The 24,479-nt window shown below is 34.2% G+C and overlaps 2 protein-coding genes across 3 annotated transcripts in view; one reads left to right on the top strand and one right to left on the bottom strand.

Moving 5' to 3' along the window:
* Positions 1 to 22,503, top strand: part of LOC128869533 (protein NASP homolog) — a 40,454-nt gene extending 17,951 nt beyond the window's left edge. Inside the window, exons 2-7 of one of the 2 annotated variants that reach the window (XR_008455333.1) lie at positions 15,736 to 16,068; positions 16,146 to 16,680; positions 20,879 to 21,038; positions 21,126 to 21,406; positions 21,502 to 21,979; positions 22,082 to 22,503. Coding sequence is in view for 1 of the 2 variants with exons in the window: in XM_054112101.1 (XP_053968076.1) it covers positions 15,794 to 16,068; positions 16,146 to 16,680; positions 20,879 to 21,038; positions 21,126 to 21,406; positions 21,502 to 21,723 (1,473 nt within the window). In the remaining variant the exon portion in view is untranslated. Of the gene's footprint in view, positions 1 to 15,735; positions 16,069 to 16,145; positions 16,681 to 20,878; positions 21,039 to 21,125; positions 21,407 to 21,501 lie in introns of both variants that reach the window. The other variant, XM_054112101.1, reaches the window with a different exon arrangement.
* On the bottom strand, positions 944 to 23,671 carry LOC128869549 (uncharacterized). Its single transcript, XM_054112120.1, has 3 exons — positions 23,391 to 23,671; positions 4,565 to 4,702; positions 944 to 4,353 (listed from the first exon to the last, which is right to left on the bottom strand). The coding sequence occupies exons 1-3, from the start codon at positions 23,587 to 23,589 to the stop codon at positions 4,073 to 4,075; spliced, it is 618 nt and encodes a 205-aa protein (XP_053968095.1). The 5' UTR covers positions 23,590 to 23,671; the 3' UTR covers positions 944 to 4,072.
* Positions 23,672 to 24,479: the final 808 nt, after the last annotated feature.

The raw sequence follows: 24,479 nt of genomic DNA, 5'->3' as shown, positions 1-24,479 counted from the left end.
AATTTTGCTGAGCAAGGAACAGTCGCAAGAAGGCCTTATCATCGAAACCCACCAGTTCGGACGGAGGAAACGATCGCTGCTGTAGCTGCAGCTATACAAAGCAATCCAAGGGTTTCAACAAGAAGCTTATCTGCTCAACTTAGTGTCAGCCGACAGTCTTTGCAAACAATAAACAAAGATTTAGACTTATTTCCCTACAAAATTCAAATGGTTAACAAACTGAATGCAGCAGACTTGCCGATGCGCTTGGAATTTTGCCAGAAGATCCTGCAAATGGTGGAAGAAGACCAAAACATGTTAAACTGCCTTTTCATGTCTGATGAGGCCCATTTCGATTTAAACGGCAATGTGAACAAACAAAATTGTCGAATATGCAGTACTTCTAACCCACAGATACTCCACGAGACGGAATTGCATCCTCTTCGCGTGACAGTGTGGTGTGCGGTTTCTTCACGCTGTATTGTCGGCCCTTATTTTTTTGAAGAAAATGGTCACACCGTTACGGTTACTGGAGACCGTTATTTGAAAATGCTGAAAGAATTTTTCTATCCAGAACTACGCCGAAAGAGAATTCCTCTCAACTCTGTGTGGTTTCAACAAGATGAGGCAACGTCTCACATAGCCCAGACTGTTATGACAGAGTTGCGACGAAAATTTCCCAATAAACTGATTTCAAGAAACTCCGAATTTCGTTGGCCCCCCAGGTCGCCTGACCTTACTGCACCTGACTTTTTCTTGTGGGGTTTATGTAAACAAGAAGTTTATAAAACAAAGCCAACAAATTTGGATGAACTAAAACAATCCATTCGGGCAACAATTGCGGCTATTCCTGTCGCAACTCTCAAAGCAGCAATGAACAACTTTTTACTAAGATGCCGCACTTGTGTCAACGAGCATGGGGGGCATTTAAATTCAATTATTTTTAAAACTAGTTAAGCTACATTTAATAAAATTTAATGACCTTCAACTTGAAAAAAAATAAATGAATTCCATACACTAAAAAAAAAGTTATTTGAGTTTCTTAATGTAGCAAAATTCATCAGCCACCCTGTAGTTATGCAGGCGGTTCCATACTTGTAGGGTTAGCATTTCTGATGTAATCTGTGACGAGTTTTTGCTTAGCTGGTTTAGAATCTTGTTTATATGTACAATTCCCGATAGGTCGACATGCATTTTGTAATTAAAAAAAAAACCACACTATTTCAAAACCGCATAAAAAAAGCCGCATAAAAACAGAACCTACTGTAACTGAAATTAACGGTATCAGTTGTGGTAACAGTTAATCATAAAAATAATTAAATTAAAATTGACTTTAATACATTAGCAAGTTTTTACTTACTCAAAGTCAGCTTTATTTTTTTTATGTTTATAAGCCAACAATTTTTACCTTCTGATAGAAGTAGCTAATTTTTCAAAATCCATATCTTTTTTATTAAGTGCTATTAGTATTTTTTACTTCCTTTTCCATTGGCGGGTAATTGTATCTTAGATTCAGATTTTAGCTGCATATCGTTTTATACTTATACTATAAATTTCTTCGCTTCTATATTTGGTTCCTTGTTTTTATTTGTATTTTTTTCTTTAATTGTATTTTTTCTCTTTAATTGCATTTTTTTAAATATTTGTATTTTTTTTAAGCATGAATTGACTAACAAGGTATTTAAAGAAGGCTACAAGCATTTTTGTTGCATATAAAATATGGATTTTTTATTATAAAAAAAATATATTATATATATTTGTATATAAAGTGTAAAAGGGGGCAGCGCCTAAAAGCAGATAAATAAGCTGTGATCAGCTTTAAATTTATAAAAGTAAATTTTGCGGGTTTGCTCAGTATAGAAAGTCATAGTTGTAGGCATAAATTCAATTTCCATTAGAATTTTATTTAAAAAATACTCAAGTGCATACGATTAAAATAAATATTCTACTTAAAGTGGACTTTGAAAATTTAATATGTAGACAATTGCGCACAATTATAGGCAAGTTAAACTCGGCTCTAAATAAGTTAGAGCATACATAAATTATGTAAAAGTCGAGTCGAGTTAGAGTCGGGTTTTGTTTTTTTGTAAAGCAACAGAAGTTTGCCAAAAAGTATGTTCTTGGTTGAGCATTTCGCTACGCTGGTACTACTCTGATGCACCTGAAAATAAAGTTGGCCCTAGCTTTTTAGCATCCCCAAAAATATTTCCAACATTTTCCCTATTGTGCATACAGTGAGTACCCCTGAAAATCGGTACAGCTATTTCTTTGCAATAGTAATTTTTTTGATAATGTATCATAAAAATAAGCTTCATATGTATCTGTAGAAAAACAGTACAACTCATAGCGCTAAACTTTTTGAAAATCTTGAAAAAAAAATGGACGAAATCTCAAAAAATTTAATCCAATTTTTTGGAATTTATTTTCGGATATGCAGTTTTGTAACTCCTTGATTTTTAAATAATACATATAATATGGTGTAAGTTTGGAATGATTACCGTTAGCAATGTAGAATCTATAAAGATGCGCACATTATCTTCAATATAAAGACAAACGTTTGTAAAAGATATTCAGATATTCACACAAATATTTTCAAATACTATAAAGTCCACTTTATTTTGACTAATTATGCATTTACAATATTAAGGTAAGCATACATATATTATTTATTTTTACAACTTTTAAGTAGCAATAAAAAATATTCAAATCCTAAGTTTAAAATATTTTAAAGTTGCATAAAAGTCCACCGTTTTTTAGGCAAAATCAAAAAAAAAAAACATCTTTGGCTGCTAAATACAAACAGCATTGGACAAAACATATTGAACTGATATACTGTTATAGTTTTTCAGAGCAGCTTTAACAAATAGATTACTAAATTTAATTACTCCACATTTTATAAAAATATTAGGAAAATTATCTGTTTATTCAATTAAAAAACCTTTTCAAAATAAAAACGCATATGCTCTTGAAAACTAGGTGACAACAAATTGAGCTGGTGCTTTATAATCAATATTTGAAGGCATAGCATTCTATCATATACGATAGGGTGTTTTTTAAGAGCTTGAGAATTTGAAATGATAGTACAAAACAGAAATAATGTTGTAATTATTTTTTTATTATAATCTGGTAGATAATTACATGGCATATATTTTTTTTCAATATGATATCCGGCATATGTCCGCCGCGGCTACGAGTTACATGGTCCATTCGATCAATCTAATTTTTGACTATACTTCCAATAAATCTTGAATATTACAATAAATCGATTGTTAAGCGCGCTGTATGGCTAGTTGCGCGTGGCTCGATTGCGTTCGCCATTCACAGTAACGCCAGCTCCTTCATTTCGAAATAAATAAGGACCAATAATGCCGTCAGTGCTCTATGAATTTCGCGAACAATTTTTTTTTTTAAAGTATACTTCCACAATTTAGAAGCCTTCTTTTGGTGTTAAACGATTCATGATGACTAGCCAAACCTACCTAAACAGAAATGTCAACAGAATGGCAAATCTCAGCTATCAAACCATAGTTATCGATATCGATAGTTCTCATGCAGCTAAAAACCACCCGATACATATGTATAAATTTCAATTAGTGGTTCATTTGTCTACCCAGTTCCATATATTTGCTCGAGAGCCTACATATTTGGTGGTAAATTGTAACTAAAAACAAATATTTATGTACTATTGTGGAATATGTAAACTACCTCGTGACATTTATCGATGTTGCTTGCAATTTTCCTTTATAGTTGCTAGGTATGTTATATTTTCCGTTTGTTTCTTGCTTTGCAACTACCATAAGCTAGTTTGCATTATGTACTGTATTTCATATACATTTATCTATGTATGTACATATTCCCATGCATACGTAAATTTCCACCTGATAATTGCGCAACTCAGCGATTTCTCTCAATTATCTTAAGATGCTTAAATCGATTTGAATGTTCACAAACATTGCCCTTGAATATTAGCATGCATATTGCACATATGTACATATGTGTGATCTTAGCAAAATGTACTGATTTATTATCGCCGTTCTATCCTCGATGTGCCACAACTCATTCTAGTCCACTGTAACTTATTCGCCTCATCCAACTAAATCATTAGCGCTGAAAATGGATTGTAACGCATAATCTTCGATAGTAAAATCCAAAGCACCGACGTTATGCCGCACAACACCACACCGCCCCAACCCAAATCCAAACTCCATGATGTCAGAAATATGCGTGCGCCTAATAATGGTTTGGCCATGATGGCTACGCCGCCCGGGCGCGCCACAATACCATCAACGGTGCCATCGTAATCACTATCTAGCATGGGACGTCCTTGCTGGCGCTTAAAATGTATGATCATGAGCGTGAAGAGTGCAAAAAGTGCTGCAATAAAAAAATTACATAAGAAAAGAAAATGAATATTGTATAGGAAAGGAGAGAGGTGAGCTGAGGAATGCCATTCAAAGGAAGAGGAAAAAGTGCAAAAGTAAAGATTGATTATACCCCTTTGCAAGTGACAGTAATTGCGCAAGTTCAGGAGCAGGTTAGTTTTTTATTGCGTTTTTTTTTTTGTTGCCTGTTGTGTTCAACTTACCCGCCAGTAGATACATGACGCCTGTAATAAGTATGGCGCTGATTTGGCGCTGACAAACACCGAAAGCGCCCACCAATGCCGCACTACCCAGTATAATTAAGCAGACCAACGAGCAGGAAATTGACAGATTTTGCATTCCTATAGTGAATGAAGAGAAATGTGAAGCCATAAATGTATTAAATGAAATTGTAATAGCATTATAATCGAATTTTTTGGGAGTAACGATTCAAAAAGCGTTAGCAGGTAAAAATGATTATGTAAGAAGAAAGTGAAGCAAGTTTGCAAGCTTGAATGGAATGGAATGGTCGGTAAAGGTGATGTGTGGGCTATTTAAGCATAAGTTGTGTATTCGTTTTAAAATGTTCTTTATTTTGCGGATATATAGTATATTTTATTTTTAATAAGATATATTATATAATGAAGGTATGGTCTATGAATTTACGTAGGCATTTAAGCGGAAAATAATCGAAAAAGTTAATATTCGTTACGTGCATTGCTTAAGGCAAACAAATTTTTTCTCCTGTGTCTTTTTGTTTTTGTATAATATTTTGATATTTTATTTTTTTTAATAATTTCTTTTTTAATTATTTTTATATATTATATTTTTTATTTTAATTATTTTTACATATTTAAAAATTTTTTTTTTTATATTTTCTTTATTTATATACATTTTTTTTATTTGTATACATCATTTTATGCCCGAGTTATTCTACTGGAACGACCCAGATATTGATTATCTAATTATCCAATGCCTGTTACTTTCATAGTTTGTTTTTCGGAATTTAACAAGTTAAAAAGTTTTTATTTTGTGTAAAAAATCAATCAAAATCAAAAACTGATAATGCTCAAGGGCGTTCCCAAAAGTTACTGCAGATTGCGTAGTCATCTGCACAGGATTGGAGTATGATCCACTGACTTCCGTCGCTTCTGCGCCCAGTTTCCGAAGACTCCAGCACACCTTCTCGAATGTGACGCCATAGCGCAAAGAAGGTTGAGACATCTTGGTCAGATGCAGCCAGAAGAAAGGCACATGCGCTCAGTCCGTCCAACCCAGCTCTATCTTAAGTTTATTAGGGGAACTGAGTTTGGATTAGGTACTGTGATGAGTAAAGGACACAAAAGACCACGAGGTCGAAGTGCAAACCTCAATTTCATTTATTCATTCATCAATTCATGACGATATCAATTAACAGTATCTCATTAGAAGAAAATGAGTCACACATTATACAAAGTACGTTTTTATTTCTATCACCGTCAGCAAAAAAAGAAAACACCATCAACGGTATTTCGCAACTTTCTTTTTATCACACCAAACTTGAATGGGCTATAAAACTGCAAACCAAAAATTACTCTAAAAATTCTGATTAAAAAGTTTACTACTTTGGTGAAAACTTGCAGAATTTTCATAATTTTTTCACGAATCTAAAAAAAAAAACGATTTATATTGTTTTTGTTCTATAATGAGTTAAAAAAGAAAATTAAAAAGACACTAAATAAACAAAAGTAAAAAGCAACCTCCTCAAAATGCCGCACATCTATTTTATTGTGTTCCTCCCTTCATTGAGAGATATCGCAGATTAGAGAATAGCCAATGTACCAAACAGTGCGTAGTGCGAAACAGTGCAACAATAGTAGCAGCGGAAGCTCACGTCTCCATACGCTCCATTGGTAATATTAGGATCCCGTTCCGATCTACGTGTGATCATTGTTGATAAGTCAAGCTAACCTAGCCTAATTACCAAAAAACAAACAAACATATTCCTTTGTAATGTGCATGCCTGCTTGCCACTCTACACCACTCACCTCTACCTTTTCGCTTTTTATTACAGACAAACAAATTTTGACGTGCTGACACACAAACGTTCGACTTGAAATTAAGAAAAGACAACGGAAGTGGCACAAGCAAGAGAAATACAGTAATATCGCTAACGGTTTAAGGATTTCAAGTAGTACATCAGAATCAAACGAGAAGCATTGCTAAGTTATTGAAAATGTCGAAGGCGCGTAAAAGCGACAACAAAGGCGTGGACAGTTCAGTTATCAATAAAACGCTTGAGGCGAGCGGTTCAGAAGTTGTGGAAAAGAGGAAGCGTGGTCGTCCAAAGGGTGTCGGTCGAAAGGCTAAACCTGTTGAACCTGTGACGAAAATGGTCGATGGCAAACTGATGAAACGAGCTTTGGGTGTGCCCAGGAAGGTGATGACTGGCAAACGTGGTAGGCCGCGCAAGGAATATGTTTGGGTTGAAGCGAAATAACACTCAAATAAAAAATTAAATTAAAAACAGAATAAAGTAACAAACAAATTCAACTTATGATACCAATGCACGAGAGCAAAACTTAGTGTGACGAAAGCAAAAACAAAAGAAAAATCAAATTAACTTAAACACTCCATTATGTAAGCTTAAAATGCTTTATATTATGTATTAATCAGTTGTAAAGGGAATTCATTTGAATAACAAAATATTTAGTAAGAAATATGTACACCAAATCTGTCAAAACTGCCAATTCGTGAAGAAATGCATAAGATTAAATTTTCCAAAAGGCAAAAACATATTAAATTCTTTATTCTAATATTGTGTAAAAGTGCATATACCTTCTTTGTTTTTGTAAAAAATAATGAAAATAAATTCGCAATTTTCACCATAATAAATAAGAGAAAATTAATTTATAAAGCATATGTGTTATAGATCTCATCATAGGCGCATAGGCTAACCCACGATGGAGAGAATAATAAGGTGGCGCCGATCGTGGTGTCGCTACTTAGCTAATTTCTTCGTGCATTGTTGTTCGCATTGTCACATATCTCTCATGCAACTGCACTAATGTGACGTCACGCACTCTTGTTTCTATTATTCTTGTTCTAACCGTAGTTGATTTATGTAAAGTAATGCAGAGCAAACAAATGCGGCGCTTGAGTAACAAGTAACAGAAAAAATTAAATTTGGAATTCGAGTGACAAGGACAGGTAGGGCAGTCAAAAAACCAACTTCACTATAACTTTTTATTTGGAACTGAGCTCTATTTTAAGTTTAATAAGGGAACTGGTTTGGATGAAGTACTGTAATGAATGAAGGGCGCAAAAGACCATGAGGGCGAAGAGCAAACCTCAAATTAAATCTATCTATAATTTCTATTGTTTTATGTCGAAAACTGTTATGACACACAAAGCCGTGTGTTGTCAGTCACAGCTGCCTTTGCCTAAATGTGTGTAAAGCGTAACTACACATTCTGCAGAACATAAAGGTTGATGTTTTGGACAACATTCGTTTTGACCAAAGGCAATAAATGTTCTTCCAGCTTGACGGTGCTGCAGCCCATTTTTCGCACTATGTCTATGTTATCGTAAAGCTCATACAGCTTATTGTTCCAACGAAAGAGCGACCACCATTATGAAAAACTTCTATAATTTAATGCCTCAGGTCCATGATGGCCACCGAACCCAATCAATCGAATGGTAGTCATGCGCAAATCCCCTTTTTTTATTTCATCCTCATACATTTTTGGGGAATGCTGCTGAATATATATGCAGATCGTTCCGGAAAGTAGGGCGGACTGCCGAAATGTCGCGAATGTTGACTCCTGTCATATGTAATATATGTATGTTTTTGCTGTTGTTCCTGGCGCTCTCAGTCTCACATCCGCTTCAGGAAACTTTACACAATATAATATATAAAAATAAATTGTCCAATTTCCTGGTGTACACAATGTTTTCACTCATCCGAAAAAAACAAGTCAACGAGTTGCTTGTAAGTACATACGTACATACATCTGTCTTCTGGACGAATAGTCTGCCGATGTTGTAATGTTTGTCACCTACAACTATTTACAGTATACTCGTAAAATATAACATTTTTGCCGTAAAAATGAAAAGTGAAAGCCAGCGCACAACAGTGAAACGGAGCCGGTTCAAAAAAAGCAAGCGGCATTGCGGAAGAGGATTGAGGATTGGGGAAGGCAAACGCATTGCTCTCTCTGTCTCCCAACTGTTTTAATGTATCTGCTTGCTGTTGAAATTGTGGACGACTGGATGAAGTGTCGCAAAACTAATCGAACCGTAAAAATGTTCTTTATGAGTTGTATGTATATGTATGTGTCTGCCTGTGTGTGTGCATCAGTGCGGAAGATTTAAAACTTTTGAATGCTCATGCTTTCCTGGCTATTTATTTATTCAAATACTAAGTACTTAAGTGAGTGCTGGATTTGTTCAAAAAAGGTGAATTTTTAAGTTTCGCGACATATATGTATTTTTGTTGTTGCACACATATTGCCAGCTGTGTTGATATTACCAACCATGTCTTCTGGTGTGTCGACAATTTTTTGCTATAGAAAAAATCAGTTTTTACGCCAAAAATAAAATCATAATCTGATGATGCCTTAACCTCCATACTAGATCCTCTGTGACTTTCGTTTTCCCAAACAGAAGTAAAATAGCCATAAAGGGACGAATTTGGAGAATTGTAACAATAAAGCTTGAATTTGGATAGTGCGCCGCTTTTACGCATTGAAATCCGTAGCGTGCGTTCGAAGGGAATATAGGCACACGTTTGGCAGCACTCCTCTTAGCAGGTGGATCATCGTGAGGTTCGTGAATAATTTTGCCGAGCAGCCGCTAGAAAGCCTTATCATCGAGATGCCTCAGATCAGGTGAAGGAAACTATCGTTGCTGCCATACAATGCAATCGTAGAATTTCGACAAGTAGTTTTTCTCCACATCTGTATTTCCATATTAAATTGAACTAACAATCATTACTGTATGCAGCAAACTTATGATTCGCTTCGAATGCTGCCAAAAGTTCAGGTGGAAAAGGACGCAAACATGTTAGAACTGCATTTTTATGTCTGATGAGGCTTATTTTGTTTTTAAAAAACATTGGCTTTTAAAACTTCTCGTCACAGCGTGGGGTGCTGTCTCATCAAATTTCATTGTCAGACCTTACATTTTTGCAGAAATTGGTGTTACTGTAACGGTCAGTGGAGACCGTGGTGTGGTTTCAGCAAGATGATGTAATTTCTAACATAACACGGCATATTATGATAGATGTCAAGAAACTCCACATTCCGTTGGCCCTAAGGTTTCTTGATCTTTCTGCGCCAGAAATTTTTGTTTTTGGGTTAATGCAAACAGGACTAATTTTACAGAGCAAGACTAACACATTTGAACGATTTAACTCAATCAATTCGAAGAATAATTACCGTTTCCACGTCAGTCGGTTCTACGTAACAGCAACATTCCCCGTATACATATGCATGTGTAATGTTTATGCTGCTGCAACAACAACAATGACCATCGGGGGCAATCCCCACTGCAAAACCTCCCGACAGTAAATATGATTATATATCGCAGTTGCATCATCGAAAGTGGAGGGCATTTGAATTTGATTGTTTTTAAAATCAATTAAAATGTTTTATTTTTCAATAAACAACTAAAAAGTTATTTGATCTTAAAATCAAATTTCAAATTTTTATATTGAAATTCGTTGTAGTTTAAACGTTACAGTCCTTTAAAACGAGACCGGTTTGGAGTACGACGCCTAGGTATAAGCGCGTTAACTGTGTTTTTCTCGAAACTATTTTTTCCGTGTTGGCGTTGATAATTTCTCAAAGAGTACTGAACCGATTGATGGGAATTTTTAATATGTTATTGAGTAGACTTGTGGCTCTCGCGGGTAGCAGAATTATAATTTTATAATAAATTTTTCTATTTTTTTTAAGAGCGAGAACGTGAAAAAAATCCTTTTTTGATTTTCCAATAAACAGATAAAATATCAAGAAAAAAAGTTTTTTTTTTTTGTGAATTTGATACCCTCATAGCGAAGTATCTCCTGATGAATAATCGACCGAATTTTTTTTCAGACGTACCTGAGCAGCCTAATCAGTTACGCCAGTGGCATGTGTTACGTCAGGAGAAGCAATTTTTTTTGTAAATAAAGAATTAATCTAATGAATAAAAACGATTTTCAATTGATACGGATTCTTTTTCTTCAATTTTCACGCCTCTAGACCAGAAAGGTGTTTTAATGTAGCAATATTTACCAGCCACGTCTGTTTATTTCTACGCTGTGGTCCTTGCCATGTCAGTGGTCCTTTAGCTTTTCAAATACAAATTTGTGTAATGTAGCAATATTTTCCAAGCATTTGACGTTCTTTTTTACTTTTGTTGGTCTTTTTGTCCGATATGCGCTGCCAATTTCGATAGCTTCGTGGATGTTTGTTTTGCTTTTGTCTGGCTGTGTGCTAAGTTCAATACGTGAGAGCTTTCTTCTCTTTTCTTGTGTATACAAGTGCAGTATCCCAGCAAACATTCGGATTCACAAAAGAGAGACTTTACGCTCATTCGGAGGCCAAAATGAAGGTGTTGCCTTCCTACAAAGGTGTATCTATAAATATGACCTTGAGGTCTCACATCAAATGAACCTCTATATGTGTATGTGACTTATTGCTCATTTTGGACTCTTGTTCTAGACTTTTTTAAGACTTTTATTGGCACATAAACGATTCCTTTTGGATTTTTTTTTTAATTCATTTATAACTCAATAGTCTCCACAATTGCTTACATATCTCCGTAGCAAATAAATAAAAAATTGGAAACATCACCCAGCACATCGGTGTGAAAATTTGCTTTGAAATCCGCTGAACACTTTTTAGCTAATTATCGCACAGAAAAATCACTTCTCGCGACGAAGTCGCGGTCGAGTAAAGTCTCATTTCACATGTCTGTGTCTACAAAAAATCAATAAGAAAAGTTTGAATACAAATTGTGAAATTGTAATGTTTTGCTATTTCCAAGAAGAGTCGGCTCAAAATTGGGGATCATATTTGTGTCCTATATGAGTTAAAAAAATTAAATTAAAATATTTCCTGTATAGTAGGCCTCTTTTTGAACTCACGAATTCCGAGTGCTCCGAATATGTTTGCGGGGATGTATACATTGTATGTGTAGTCAATAGTTTAGAGTGGTGTTTATTTGTATTTATTAGCTTTTGTCCAATCGCTTGAAAAGTTTGACAATTAATTATTTCGTAATACTTTTATGTGGGTGTGTCGGTTGCTGTGAAATTTATAGTATTAATTGGAATAGACGGCTGCCGTAGCTGAATGGTTGGTGCATGACTACCATTGGATAGTACCCGGGTTCAAAACTCAAGGTATGAAACACCAAATGATAGAAAGAGTGTTTTCTAACAGTGGTCGCCCCTCGGCAGGCAGTGGCGAGTGCATTTCTGCTATGAAAAAGCTCCTCATAAAAAACCATCTACCGTTCGGAGTTGGTATAAAACTGTAATTTCTTCTATTTGTGGAAAAATAGCAAAATGCACACCATAAATTAGAGGAGGAGCTCGGTCACACCCAAGAAATAATGTAGACACCAATTATTATTATTAGTATTATTATAAATGGAATTTAAAACTGTTATTTGCAAATAAGTTTTGAAAAATTAGAGATCTTTTAATAGTTCTTATACAAATCTTTTATTTGAATTGAAGTTTTTTAAGAAAAAAAAAGCTTAGTTAGCATTTGCTTAATAATTTTGCCTCGGTGTAAATGAACTCGGCTCTCAACATATTTTATTATTTAAATAACTGCAATTATTAATAAAAATTTTACTTTCGACTACTTTAGATTAACTGGTTTTCTTTTGGAAATGTTAAATAAATCATCGTATAATATTTGCCCATGATTTTGATTCCAAGAAGTAAAACTTGGGTCCATTCAAGGACCAAAAAAAAAATTCTCTAAAGAAAATAGAAAAAAATTGTCCATAGGCGTGTTGACCCTTTTAGTAGAGCCGATCTCCTCACATGGGCAATATCTACTGCTGAAGATTTATTAATAATATTTGAAAATATATTTGAATAAACCAAATTTAATTTATTAAATTGATCCATTCAATAATAAATTCGTGAGTTTATCAAACACACCATATTTGTATTTGATTTTACTTATAAGTCAATATTATTTTTTTTAATAATTGTGATAATTCTCAATAGAGGGTAAAATGAGCGGTTTTCCGATTAACCCCAACATTTTTCCAATTCCGACCACTGTGCAGTGTTCATAACCTAAAAGGAGATTTATGAATTTATTTTTGTTCGTCGGGATACTGCTATTTGAGCATGTTGGGGTGAAACACGGCAGAGAAGGATGGTAGGCTTATGTCGTAACTGCTTCGTTGTAACCTTGGCGGGTCTTAAATTCTGTTTCAATACCGTTGCTATTAAGTTGATGTTGTGGGTTGAGATATCTTCCGGGGCCTAACTTTGCACTCATTAACCCCTTAAGGCTAAAGACTAAGGTTAAATACCAGATGGCACAAAATTAATTACCTATCGGAAGATCTATAATTTTTGCAAATGGTGTCATAGGTCAATCATATTGTACACTTGTGAACAAGGTAGCAGCTAGACAAGCAACGGCACACGTGAAGGTCAAAATAAAGATTTCCAGCACTCAAAATCATTTTTTTAGTAAATATAAAAGCACAATTGTATGATTAGTTTTGCGCCACCTTGTATGATATTACATGTTCGTGCTTGGATAGTGGATTATAATAAAGAAAATTCCTCATACATTTTGGGGAGTGCTGCTGAAGTATTCAATGACTTGATATATGTAAATCTGTGTCGTTCTAGTAGCGTAGATTTCTTACTCTTTTAATTTAATATTATAAGGTGTTTAAAAACATCATCATCAACAACAACAGACACATTTTTTTGTAAGTATTTTTGCTGGCATAAAAATTTGTCTTATAGTGCAATTTTTACAAAACTACTTAAGTCGACTTTACACATTTTACTTGTCAAGCATTACATTGCCGAGTCCCACTACTATTATTACTATGAGGGGATTGGTCATTGCGAGCTGAAAGATCTATGGCCCCTTTTCATGGGTTCAGAACTCTGAAAAGTTCTAGCGCTATATTTAAACTATCAATTATTCAAAGTTAATTATCTATAATTGCAATTGTAAATAATTTAAACAAATTGGCAGTATTTGAGAACACGCAAACGACTTTATCATTGAAAATGATTTTGAATGCTATTAGTCCACAAAATTTAAAATACAAAAAAAAAAGAACTTGCTTTATTGTTTTTTTTTTTTATTTGAAAGGTGTTACAGTATTTTTGAGTATTTTAAAACTGATATTCGGTATTTTCGTTATCGCTTTCATCGTCATTAGAAATTTTCAATTTTTAGGATGGTTGGACATACTCAAGATGTCAGATGTATAGATTTAGGTTTTTCAATGTTTCAAAGATGTTCAAAAGATAAATCCAAAGATATGCCATTTTTTGCAATTTATAACTTTATAACGCTCAACGCATGAATTTAAGATGGTTGTGCCAGTTTTTTTCATTTACTTTCAACCGATTTTTTCTTCTGAGCTCCATAACAATTGGCGTAATTTTGGCGTAAAATTGGCGTGAACTGAGTCGTACAAAATTTTATACCGAATACATTTGGTTTTGTATTGCTTATAAAGGGCGGGTAGATGTTGAAATGGAATAAAATGGAGTTTGCTATGTGGCACGTAGCACCGTCCTGCTGGAACCACATGTCGTCTAGGTCCATATGGTTCAATATGGGCCATAAGAAATTGGAAGGGCCACCACGTCTACCCAAAAATGGGCGCAATGCGCGCAACGTTTGCGTTAATGAACACTCATTTTCATAATTTGGCATAAGCAACTGAATAATAAACAAAAGAATTGACAGATGTCACCAAAACAAAATTGCGGCCACAGGGCGCCGAAATCGACCCGCGCCAATTGAAAAACGTTTGCTTTAATGAACACTCATTTTGATAATAAAGTTTTATCATTTGAACGTGCTGTTCAATCGTGTAACTTGCCATGATAATTTGGCATAAACAACTGAATAATAAACAAAAGATTTGACAGATGTCACCAAAACAAAATGGCTGCCACAGGGCACCAAAATCGACCCGCGCCAATTGAAAAACCCTTTATAAACACTTGAGCCTGGGATGTGCTTAGTACGCAGTTTTTCCAAAATACGCTTAACTTTATCCATTTGAATATTTTGCGATGCCAGGTTATTCTTGAATTCATTGGATTTTGCAGATACTCACACAAATACCGACATGTTGCGAACGTATGCAAATTTAATTCGTTTTTTTTGTAATTATATTGAATAAAATCGAATCTCTTAATTACTTTCTTGTTAAATTTTCTGCTTTTATTGCCTTGTACATGCTTTATCAATAACAACATTTGGTTCATTTCTTCACATCTGCTAAAAAACTATTTATAATATCAATATGACAATTTTCACTTTTATTACATATTTGTTATTTTTATTAACTTCACGGGTTCTTCATCTTCACTTTCCGAAGAAGTATCGACGACTGAAAAATAAATGCACACACATTTACCAGGTTTTAGTGTTTGATAGGTTTGCATATTTTACTTGCGAGACGATTTTCATGTTGTGCCGCGTTTGCATATTTTCGAGCGCTTAATCATTTTCAATGATAAAATTATTCATATCGTTCGTGAAATATTAGATATACAAATTTTTATGAAGGATTGGATCGGATATTAAATCAATAGCAAATTAGATAAATTTAAATTAGTTGCTTTGTCGAAAATCCATATAAATTAACAGGATATTCATATCAAGAATCTCTGATTTATTTAGTTTAATTACTTATTCGTAAGAGGATCCCATAAAAACTATTTTTTTTAAGCGCTAATCTACATGGCAATGGAACTATTTAGCATGAATTTATTTTGTGAGAATGTATACAATTATTGTTTTGCTATATGCAGGCAATTGGTTGGTATGCGGATAATTGTGGGTATATGGATATGCAACTAATTTAAATCATGCAAAACTACAAGAAAATAGATGTGAATTACATAGCTGCTAAATATGTAGAAATAGATATTTAAAGATTTGCAGGTACAACCTACGTGATTAGAAGAACCTTTAGTTGCCGGTTTTCTAGAATATTTTATTTAAAACGTTGAATTTGATGCATAGCAAAGCTCTAACGAATTTCTCATCTCTTTCTAATTTCATCAAAATGCATATGCAGTCGTGTAAATTTTTTATGCATAATAAATATAGCAATAACAATAATAATCTTCACTACAATTAAAAAAAAAAAATCTAAGAATTTTTATTAAATACTCTTCTCTTCATTTCAGTTTTACTTAATCAACAATCACTTCAACCTATAAAAGTAAAGAGTAGCGCAATTACAAAATGTCCACAGAGGAGCAAATTCCCGTCGTAGCCACCGCAGATGTCAAAGCTGCAGATTCCAGCGAAAAACCTCTTGCTGCCATCGCCACAGATCCATTGGTCGAACAGGAGCGTGCAGAAAAGATTCTTAAAGCTAAGGAGTTGTACAGCCATGGCTCACGTAATTTTCTTGTAAAAAGTTACGTTGAATCGGCCGATGAGCTGAGTCAAGTTTGCGCCTTATACGAAGAATTATACGGCGAACAGTCAGATGAGTTGGGCATGCCATATTTGCTGTAAGTACTCGTAAACATAGTTTGGTTTCTATTCAGCTTTGCATATTTCATTACATTTTCAATTGCTTCAATTGCAGTTATGCCAAATCATTGATTGCCTTAGCGTTGGATGAAAACAAAGTTATCGATGTACCCGATGAAGAGGAGCTTGAAGACGACGATGATGAAGATGACGACGAAGCAGAGGACGATGAAGCACCCGCTGCAGTGAGCGCTAATGGTGCAGTAGCCACCAGCTCAAATGGCGCGGTAGCAAAAGCTAAACTAGATGATATCAAAGAGAAGGTTGGTGAGGTGGATTCAGCGAACGGTGAAGTCGCCAAGCCCGCCGAAGAAGAAAAAGCTCTGGCAGCTGTTGAGAAGAATGTCGAGGACGCACAAGTAAGCAGCACCGACGATGTTGCCGGTGCTGGTGAGGAGAATAAGGAAGAAAAGGAGAAGAAAGATAATGCTGAAAATGGCACAACCAATGGTAAATCGGTCAAAGTCGTAACTGTGTCAGAAAATGCCACTTCAGTCGCCGCCACACCTGTTTTAGATGGTGAGATGCCGAGCACCTCGAATGGCGACGCAGGCGCTGGCGAACAAGACGACGAAGAGGAAAATGAGGCGGTGAGTAGCACTTGAAGTTAGTTTTATTTTAATACAAGCACGTGTTTTGTGTGCTTCAAATGCAATTGAACTGAATTGAATTTGGGAATTGGTGCAAACAAAGAGTGCACTTAGTTAGTTCTTCCGGAGCAGACAGTGGCTGCAAGGGCATACAACATCTGCAAAATGCTTATTCAATTTGACGAATTTATGCATAGAACGAAGCAAACGCACGTGGTGACAAATTTAAGAGGAAATTAAATTAGGGTGATTGAATTATAAGAAGTTCGAATGAATTTAAAAAAGTAAAATAAAATAATATAATACTCGTATAAAATAGAGTAAATTGAAATAAAATAAAATAAAATTAAATTAAATTAAATAAAAATTGAAATAAAATAAAATAAAAATTGAAAAAGAATAAAATAAAAATTGAAATAAAATGAAATAAAATAAAAATTGAAATAAAATGAAATAAAATAAAAATTGAAATAAAATGAAATAAAATAAAAAATTAAATTAAAAAAATATAAAAAAAATGAAAAATATAAAAAATAAAAATAAAACTAAAAAAAAAAAAAATAAAAAAAAAACTAAAAAAAAATAAAAAATAAAAAAAAAAATAAAAAATTAAAAAAAAATAAAAAATAAAAAAAAAATAAAAAAATAATAATAATTAAATTAAATAATTAGAAATTAATAAATAAAATATAATAAATTAAATGGTAAAATAAAATAAAATTAATGAAAAACAATTTAAGGTTAGATAATTATATTGGGGTAAACAGAAAAGGCGGCCGCCGTAGCCGAATGGGTTGGTGCGTGACTACCAGTCGGAATTCACAGAGAGAACGTCGGTTCGAATCTCGGTGAAAACACCAAAATTAAGAAAACATTTTTCTAATAGCGGTCGCCCCTCGACAGACAATGGCAAACCTCCGAGTGTATTTCTGCCATGAAAAAGCTCCTCATAAAAATATCTGCCGTAGGAGTCGGCTTGTAACTGTAGGTCCCTCCATTTGTGGAACAACATCAAGACGCACGCCACAAATAGGAGGAGGAGCTCGGCCAAACACCAAAAAAAGGGTGTACGCGCCAATTATATATATAGGGTGTGCCATGTAAAATTTGCTTTTTGAATCGGCTATAAAAAAAAGCTAATCAATATTTTTTCAAACTTTGTTTTTTATTTTGAAGATTGAATATTGTCATTTATGACTGAAAAATAATATCGTTCAAATGACTCCCGCGACTGGCTTTACAGTAGGCCATTCGATCAACCCAATTTTTAAGCACATTTTCGATTGTTTGGGCACAAATTTCATGAATGGCAACTTCGATTTCGTGTTTTAAAGCATCAATCGTCTCTGGATGGTTCGCATAGCATTTGTCCTTAACGGCTCCCCACAAAAAATAGTCCAACGGGCTTAAATCACAGCTCCGAGGCGGCCAATTGATTTCGGAATTCAAAAACGGTAGCCAAAAGTTCGAGTGTAACTTTGACAGTGTGACAAGTTGCACCGTCCTGTAGAAACCAAATGTCGTCCATGTCATCCTCTTCAATTTTTGGAAACAAAAACTCGTTGAGCATGTCGCGGTAACGCTCGCCATTTACTGTAACCGCGGAAGAAGAAGAAGACTCACCACTTTGGAAATAGGTTTTCAATATTTCCCAATTTTTTTCAAGTGTATAGCGTCCCATTTCGTAAATGTCAAACCTTTAACTAAATTATGAACATATTTGACATGTAATTTGTGTTACCATTCTCAAAAAAATAGGTGGTTCAAAAGCAAACGCTATATGGCCCACGCGTATATATATTATATAAACAAAAAAAAAAATAAAAAGAATTAAAAATTAATAATTCAATAATTAAATAATAAAGCAAAAAAATTTAATAAAAATAATAAAATAAATGGAATGGAATGATAATAAATAAAATGAAGTAAAAAGTAAAACAACAAAAGGTAAATGTAAAATAAATAAAATAAAAAAATGGAATGGAATGATGAATTTAGGGTAAATTAAATTAAGGTGATTAAATTATAAATTCGAATTCATTAAAAAAATAGAGTAAAATAAAGAATAAAAAGAAAGTAAAATAATAATAAATAAATAATTAAAATAAAATAAAAGGAATGTTAGGGTGATTGAATTATATATTCGAATAAACTAAAAGAAAAAATCTAGTAACATAAAATATTATACTTATATAATAAAATGAAATAATCAAATAAATAAAAATTAAATAAATAAAATTAAATAAATGGTAAAACAAAGTGAAATAAAATATGAAGTAAAATAAAAATAAAATACGGTACACTAGACAGGGCAGACCTGCCAGAATACTGCCATCAGGACCGCGACAGGATGTCTCCTGATGTCCTCTATCCAACATTTGCACGACGAGGCGCACATGCTCCCGGTTAAGGAGCACAACAAAATGCTCGGCAAGCAGTTTCTGCTTGGGTGTCACCGTAGGCCTCACCCATGCAGACACCTGCTCGAGCCTGAGCCACCTCCCAGGCACATCAGGAGACACTTCCTCAACTACGTGGACGAGATCCAGGACAAAACGGACAGACCACTCCAGGACAGACAGTATACAGACAGGCAATTAACGACATTCATCGGGAGACCCTTACCACCTTCTTAAGCTCCCGACCCCCGAATGCCGTTATCGGAGTCCAACCACCACCTATCGCAGACGAAGAGCTCCAGCTTCCTCGAGAGTCCCGCGTAATCTTGGCACAATTACGTCCTACCTATCCAGAATCGACCCCGACATACTAAACATATGTCCAGCATGTGAAGGTACCCCGCACGACACTAACCACCTCTTCACATGCCCCATCAAACCCACTCATCTAACACCTCTCTCCCTCTGGACCCAACCCGTCGAAACTGCCAGTTTCCTGGGCCTACCGTTAGATGAGCTAGACGAAGACGATCGGTAATTACACTACACAGACAGGACGAAGATGCTGCTACAACAACAACATGAAGTAAAATATAAAATAAAATAAAATAAAATAAAATAAAATAAAATAAAATAAAATAAAATAAAATAAATGAAATAGATTGATAAACTCAGGGTTAATTACATTAGGGCCATTAAATTATAAACCAAAATAAAACAGAATAATATAACATAAAAAAAATTAAATTAAATTAAATAAATGAAATGGAATGAAAAAAATATATAATAAAGCAAAAGGTAAAATAAAATACAAAGTAAAAAAAAGTATATAAAAAGAAAATAAATACTAGAATAATTAAATAAATAAAAAAGTTTAAAATAAATTATTAAAATAAAATAAAATAAATGAAATGGTGATTAAAGTATAACTTAAATAAATAAAAATAAGTTGCAAAAAAGTTAAGTGAATTGAAATAAAATAGAATAAATTTGAAGAAAATCAAATGAAATGGAATGATAAAATGATAGATAAATCAAAGAAGACACGAAAAACTTGAATATTACGACTCTGTTTCGAAGAAAATTAAATTATGATTTATTTTTCAATTATTTGTAGCTAAAATGTTGAACTATTGTATATTTCAGGCTTAATCGAATATTAAGCTTTTGAGCTCAGTATGTTTAAAAGTTAACTACGTGTTAGGTAAATTAAGGTTTCTTATGGAAAAAACAGGTTTCCAAATTTGTCAGAAATAGCGATTTCCACAAAAATTAAATTGTGTTTTATTTCTTCAAAAGTCTAAATGGTCGAAAAAGATTTATCGAAATAAATTACAAGCTGACACATTTTTTTTTTAATTTGAGGTTATAATTTTAAACTTTTTTTGTCGAGTTCAATAATTTTATATTCATTAAAATTAATGTAAAAGTAGTAAGGGAATCAAATAAAAATAGCAAGAAAGTAAGTTTCAGTGAAATAATAATTAAATAATATCGAAAGTATTTAAAATAGAAACAAATATTGTATAATAAAATAATTAATAGGTTGATTTGCAAATGTGACAGTGAAATTTTTAATTAAAAATAAGTATTGTGTATAGACATTGAAGGCATCTAACTATATATTATGTATATCAACAAATTATACAAAAAGCAACCAATTATTTATCTTCCTAAATTGAAAATTGTTCCCATTGTGCAATTTCTAAAGCGTTTGCTTCAGCTGGCTATCAACTCTTTATCTTCCTTTTTTCAACACAAATTATCTTTCCATTCTCTCACGCTTAACATATGTATAGGCCTCGAATCTGCAATTGGCTTGGGAAATCCTTGAGTTGGCTGCCAAAATATTCACACGCCAAGGTACAAATGGTCTACCTAACTTGGCTGAGGTGCAAACGGAGCTGGCTAATATTGAATTTGAAAACAACTTGCCCGAGGCGGCACGTGAGGATTACGGTAAATGAAATATTCACCAGTTGACAGATTTATTTTCGAAACGAATATGAAAGTAAACTCAATTATCTCATATATCAACATATGCAGGGAGGGCACTAAAAATTTACAGCGAATTGCCTTCAAATTACCGTCGGGCCATGGCAGAAATACATTACAAAATTGGACTCACATATCTGATGCAGCAACTGAACAAGGAGGGAGCTGAATCGCTCAAGGATGCCTGCACATTGATCGATGCTGAAATAAAGGAGCTGCAAGCGAGCGAAGAGGAGCTTAGCGATAAGCAGAAAAATAACATACAGGATATGGAGGAAACGAAACAAGAGATTTGGGCGAAAATTGCTGAAATCGAAGATACACAAGCGCAGGTGGGTGAATTCTATGCATTCACTTAATAATGAAGCATATTCGAAACAAACTAATGACAACATTTTTTTTTTTTTTTGTTTTCATTTTGGTATAGAATGTAGCCGAAGTGCGCGCTGCATTGGACAGCTACATTAAACCAATAAGCTCGGAAAATAAAGACGGCGCCGGAGCCTCAACATCTATGGCAGCGGGCTCCTCTTCTTCTAGTTTAGCAAAGCCTTCAGATATTTCGCATCTGATTAAGCGTAAGAAGCCCGATGAGCATAGTTCGGAGGCCGAAGCGACGCCATCACCAGCCAAACGGCCGGCTATTTAAATCCTTCTCGCTTTCTATGCACTTAATTTTTGCTTTTGTTATGAGAACGCGAGTGTTATTGTATTTCAATTGCTGTTGTATTGTGCCTGCATTCCGTTAATATAATATTAATGCATTACATAAGTAAACAAACACCAATAAGGCAAAGATAAGCACATACAAAAACAAAAACCGAGGGAAGAAAACCTGGCACCGTACTTTGCAAGTTTCAACCGACGATTATGCGCTCGAAAATTCTTTTGCGCTTGAAAGTAGAGTAAGCCTTTTGTTGTATTGCTGCCCAACTCCTTCCGGCTTTTTAACTTTTCAATGAATATTTGAGCAACCAAATTGAACAATTTTTCTTTCTATTTTCTAGGCTACTCTCAACTAGAGAGCGTAATGGTGCCAGGCAAATGAAATTTTTTGCCATTGTACTGAATTTTTTTTGCATGCATATTTTGGTTTATTTTTTTCCACATCACTTGCAGTCACAAATTGAATTACTCAGTTTTCCTTTGATTTTGAATATTGTTTTTACAACTACAACTAGCGTTTTTTTTACTTTTTCTTCAATAGAATTTAGATGTAAGCATACACATTAACACATATTTATATACGTACGTAACTTATACCATTAATAGCTGTCATGCCAACGTTTTGTATTGTTTTTTGTTTGTTTTTTAAACTTAGAAGTTTGAGTTGAACATATGTCTAAAAATACTTTTATTACAAAGAGGAAAACAAAAAATGTTTAATATGGGCAATACAAAGAAATATATACTTGATATACATAACCGAGCATCAAATATTTTATTATATTATTTTATGTAGAATTAGGGTTTTTGTTGTCCCAAATTCAGATTTGATCGGTAGCCAGTTATCGCCAATGCCACTAACGGCAGATCCAAGAAACGAGGTATTTCGACGGGATTGGGCCAAAAGGAAGGGGGTGTTAGATGAGTGAGTTTGAGGAACAAGTGAAGAGATTTCTAGCGGGCCATATGTTGCGTATGTCATGGTCAATTTTGGATAACTAAGTGTTTAAATTTAAACAACATTCAGTTCGCTCCTGCGCCTTGGGAAGTCATCCTGTTGCAGTTCTGAGTGCAATATTTTGGTCGGTCCGCAGTTTCAGCCATTGTGACTTTGCTCTACCCGGCGACCAAATTGGCGTTGTACGGCTTGCTATACCTTGATGACTTTGTTACGCTTCTGTGCTTTGATCGTGATTATGTGTGCGGAGTGGATTCTAAGTACTACATATTAATTAATATAAATTAGCCTTCCATGTACATACCTACATAGGAATATTTAAGCTATATATGTAATGATTTTCTATCAGCGGGACTAACTAACTATTATGACTACATATGCATTTGATGAATACAAAAACAACATTACTATGCAATTAGTTATATAGATAGTTGAGTAGTTGCTACCTAGAAAATACTAGAGATACTTAGTACTGCAGTTGAGTCTAGCATTAGATAGGAAAATTAGGATTTACTTAAATTGCACGCAGTAATTGCATTTAGTGAGAGAACACAGTGTATGTGTGTGTGTGTGTGTGTGTGTAATACCAATTATTGTTTTTAACAGTAAAAAAAAGTGAGTTCGAATTTTTTCTGTTTCTTTGTTTTTTCTTGTTGTTGTATTGTAATACACATAGATTGTACCATACGTACTTAAATGGGGCTGCAATGAGGTCTGGGACTCACTATGTTGCCAATCGTTGCGCTGCTCTTCGCCTCGTGCATTCTCCATCGAGCCGGCTAGATAGTTGACGCAAGGTGGTGCGCCACGTGGGAATTTCGGATGTCGTCGAAGCTCTTGCAGCTCTTGCATCGGCAAATCTATGCAAAGCGTCCAAATGCCACCATGCATGGGTACCAAAAAAACGGTATCTCGTCGAAAACGATATTCCGCTGCATGCGGTAGAAAGGAGGTGGGAGGAGATGAAAGAGAAATTTAACATACATATACAAAAGGGAAGCAACAAAGTAGTAAATTTTCTAATATATATAATAATTAAAAAATAAGAAAGTTTTTTCATATGTAAATATTCCTAGGAGAAAGTTTTCAAGTATTGCCGATAAAATAATCACAACAATGGAAATTACTCATCATCTGTGATTCGAACCAGTTAAAATTCTTTGTTCCAAGTTTTGCTAAAAATCGTGCTTCAGGATTCGCTCTTCGATAAAGAGTTACATGCCAACAATACATATATAGGGTTATTCAATAGGTGCGCTTCAACTTTTTTCCGATAGGGAGGGCGAACGACGCAATATTTTTTATTTTTCGCTTGTCATTTGTAAACTTCATTAGTATACATTTCATCATGGAACGCTACACACTTGAGCAACGATTGCAAATCGTGGAAATTTTTTATGAAAATAATCGTTCTGTTGCTGCTACTTTAAGAGCATTACGGCCATTTTACGGTCCATTTAACAAGCCGTCCCGTTTTGGGGTTATGTGAAGTCATTGGTCTACAGTAACAAGCCGTCGACGATTTGTGAGCTCAAAGCCAATATTGAACGCGAAATTGCTGGAATTTCGGCCGATTGATGCAAAAGAGTGGTCGAAAATTTGGTTCAACGATTGGACTTCGTAAAACGTGCACGCGGTGGTCATGCAAAAGAAATCGAATTTCATATTTAAATGTATATGTTCAAACTCGATAATAAAAAAAAATTAGTTAAAAAAGTCAAACCGTTTGTGTTTTATTCAAAAAAGTTCAAAAGTTGAAGCGCTCTTACTGAAAAACCCTA

Source organism: Anastrepha ludens, chromosome 2 (genome assembly GCF_028408465.1).
Source record: "Anastrepha ludens isolate Willacy chromosome 2, idAnaLude1.1, whole genome shotgun sequence".
Taxonomy (NCBI): domain Eukaryota; kingdom Metazoa; phylum Arthropoda; class Insecta; order Diptera; family Tephritidae; genus Anastrepha; species Anastrepha ludens.
This window is presented reverse-complemented; position numbering and strand designations above follow the sequence as displayed.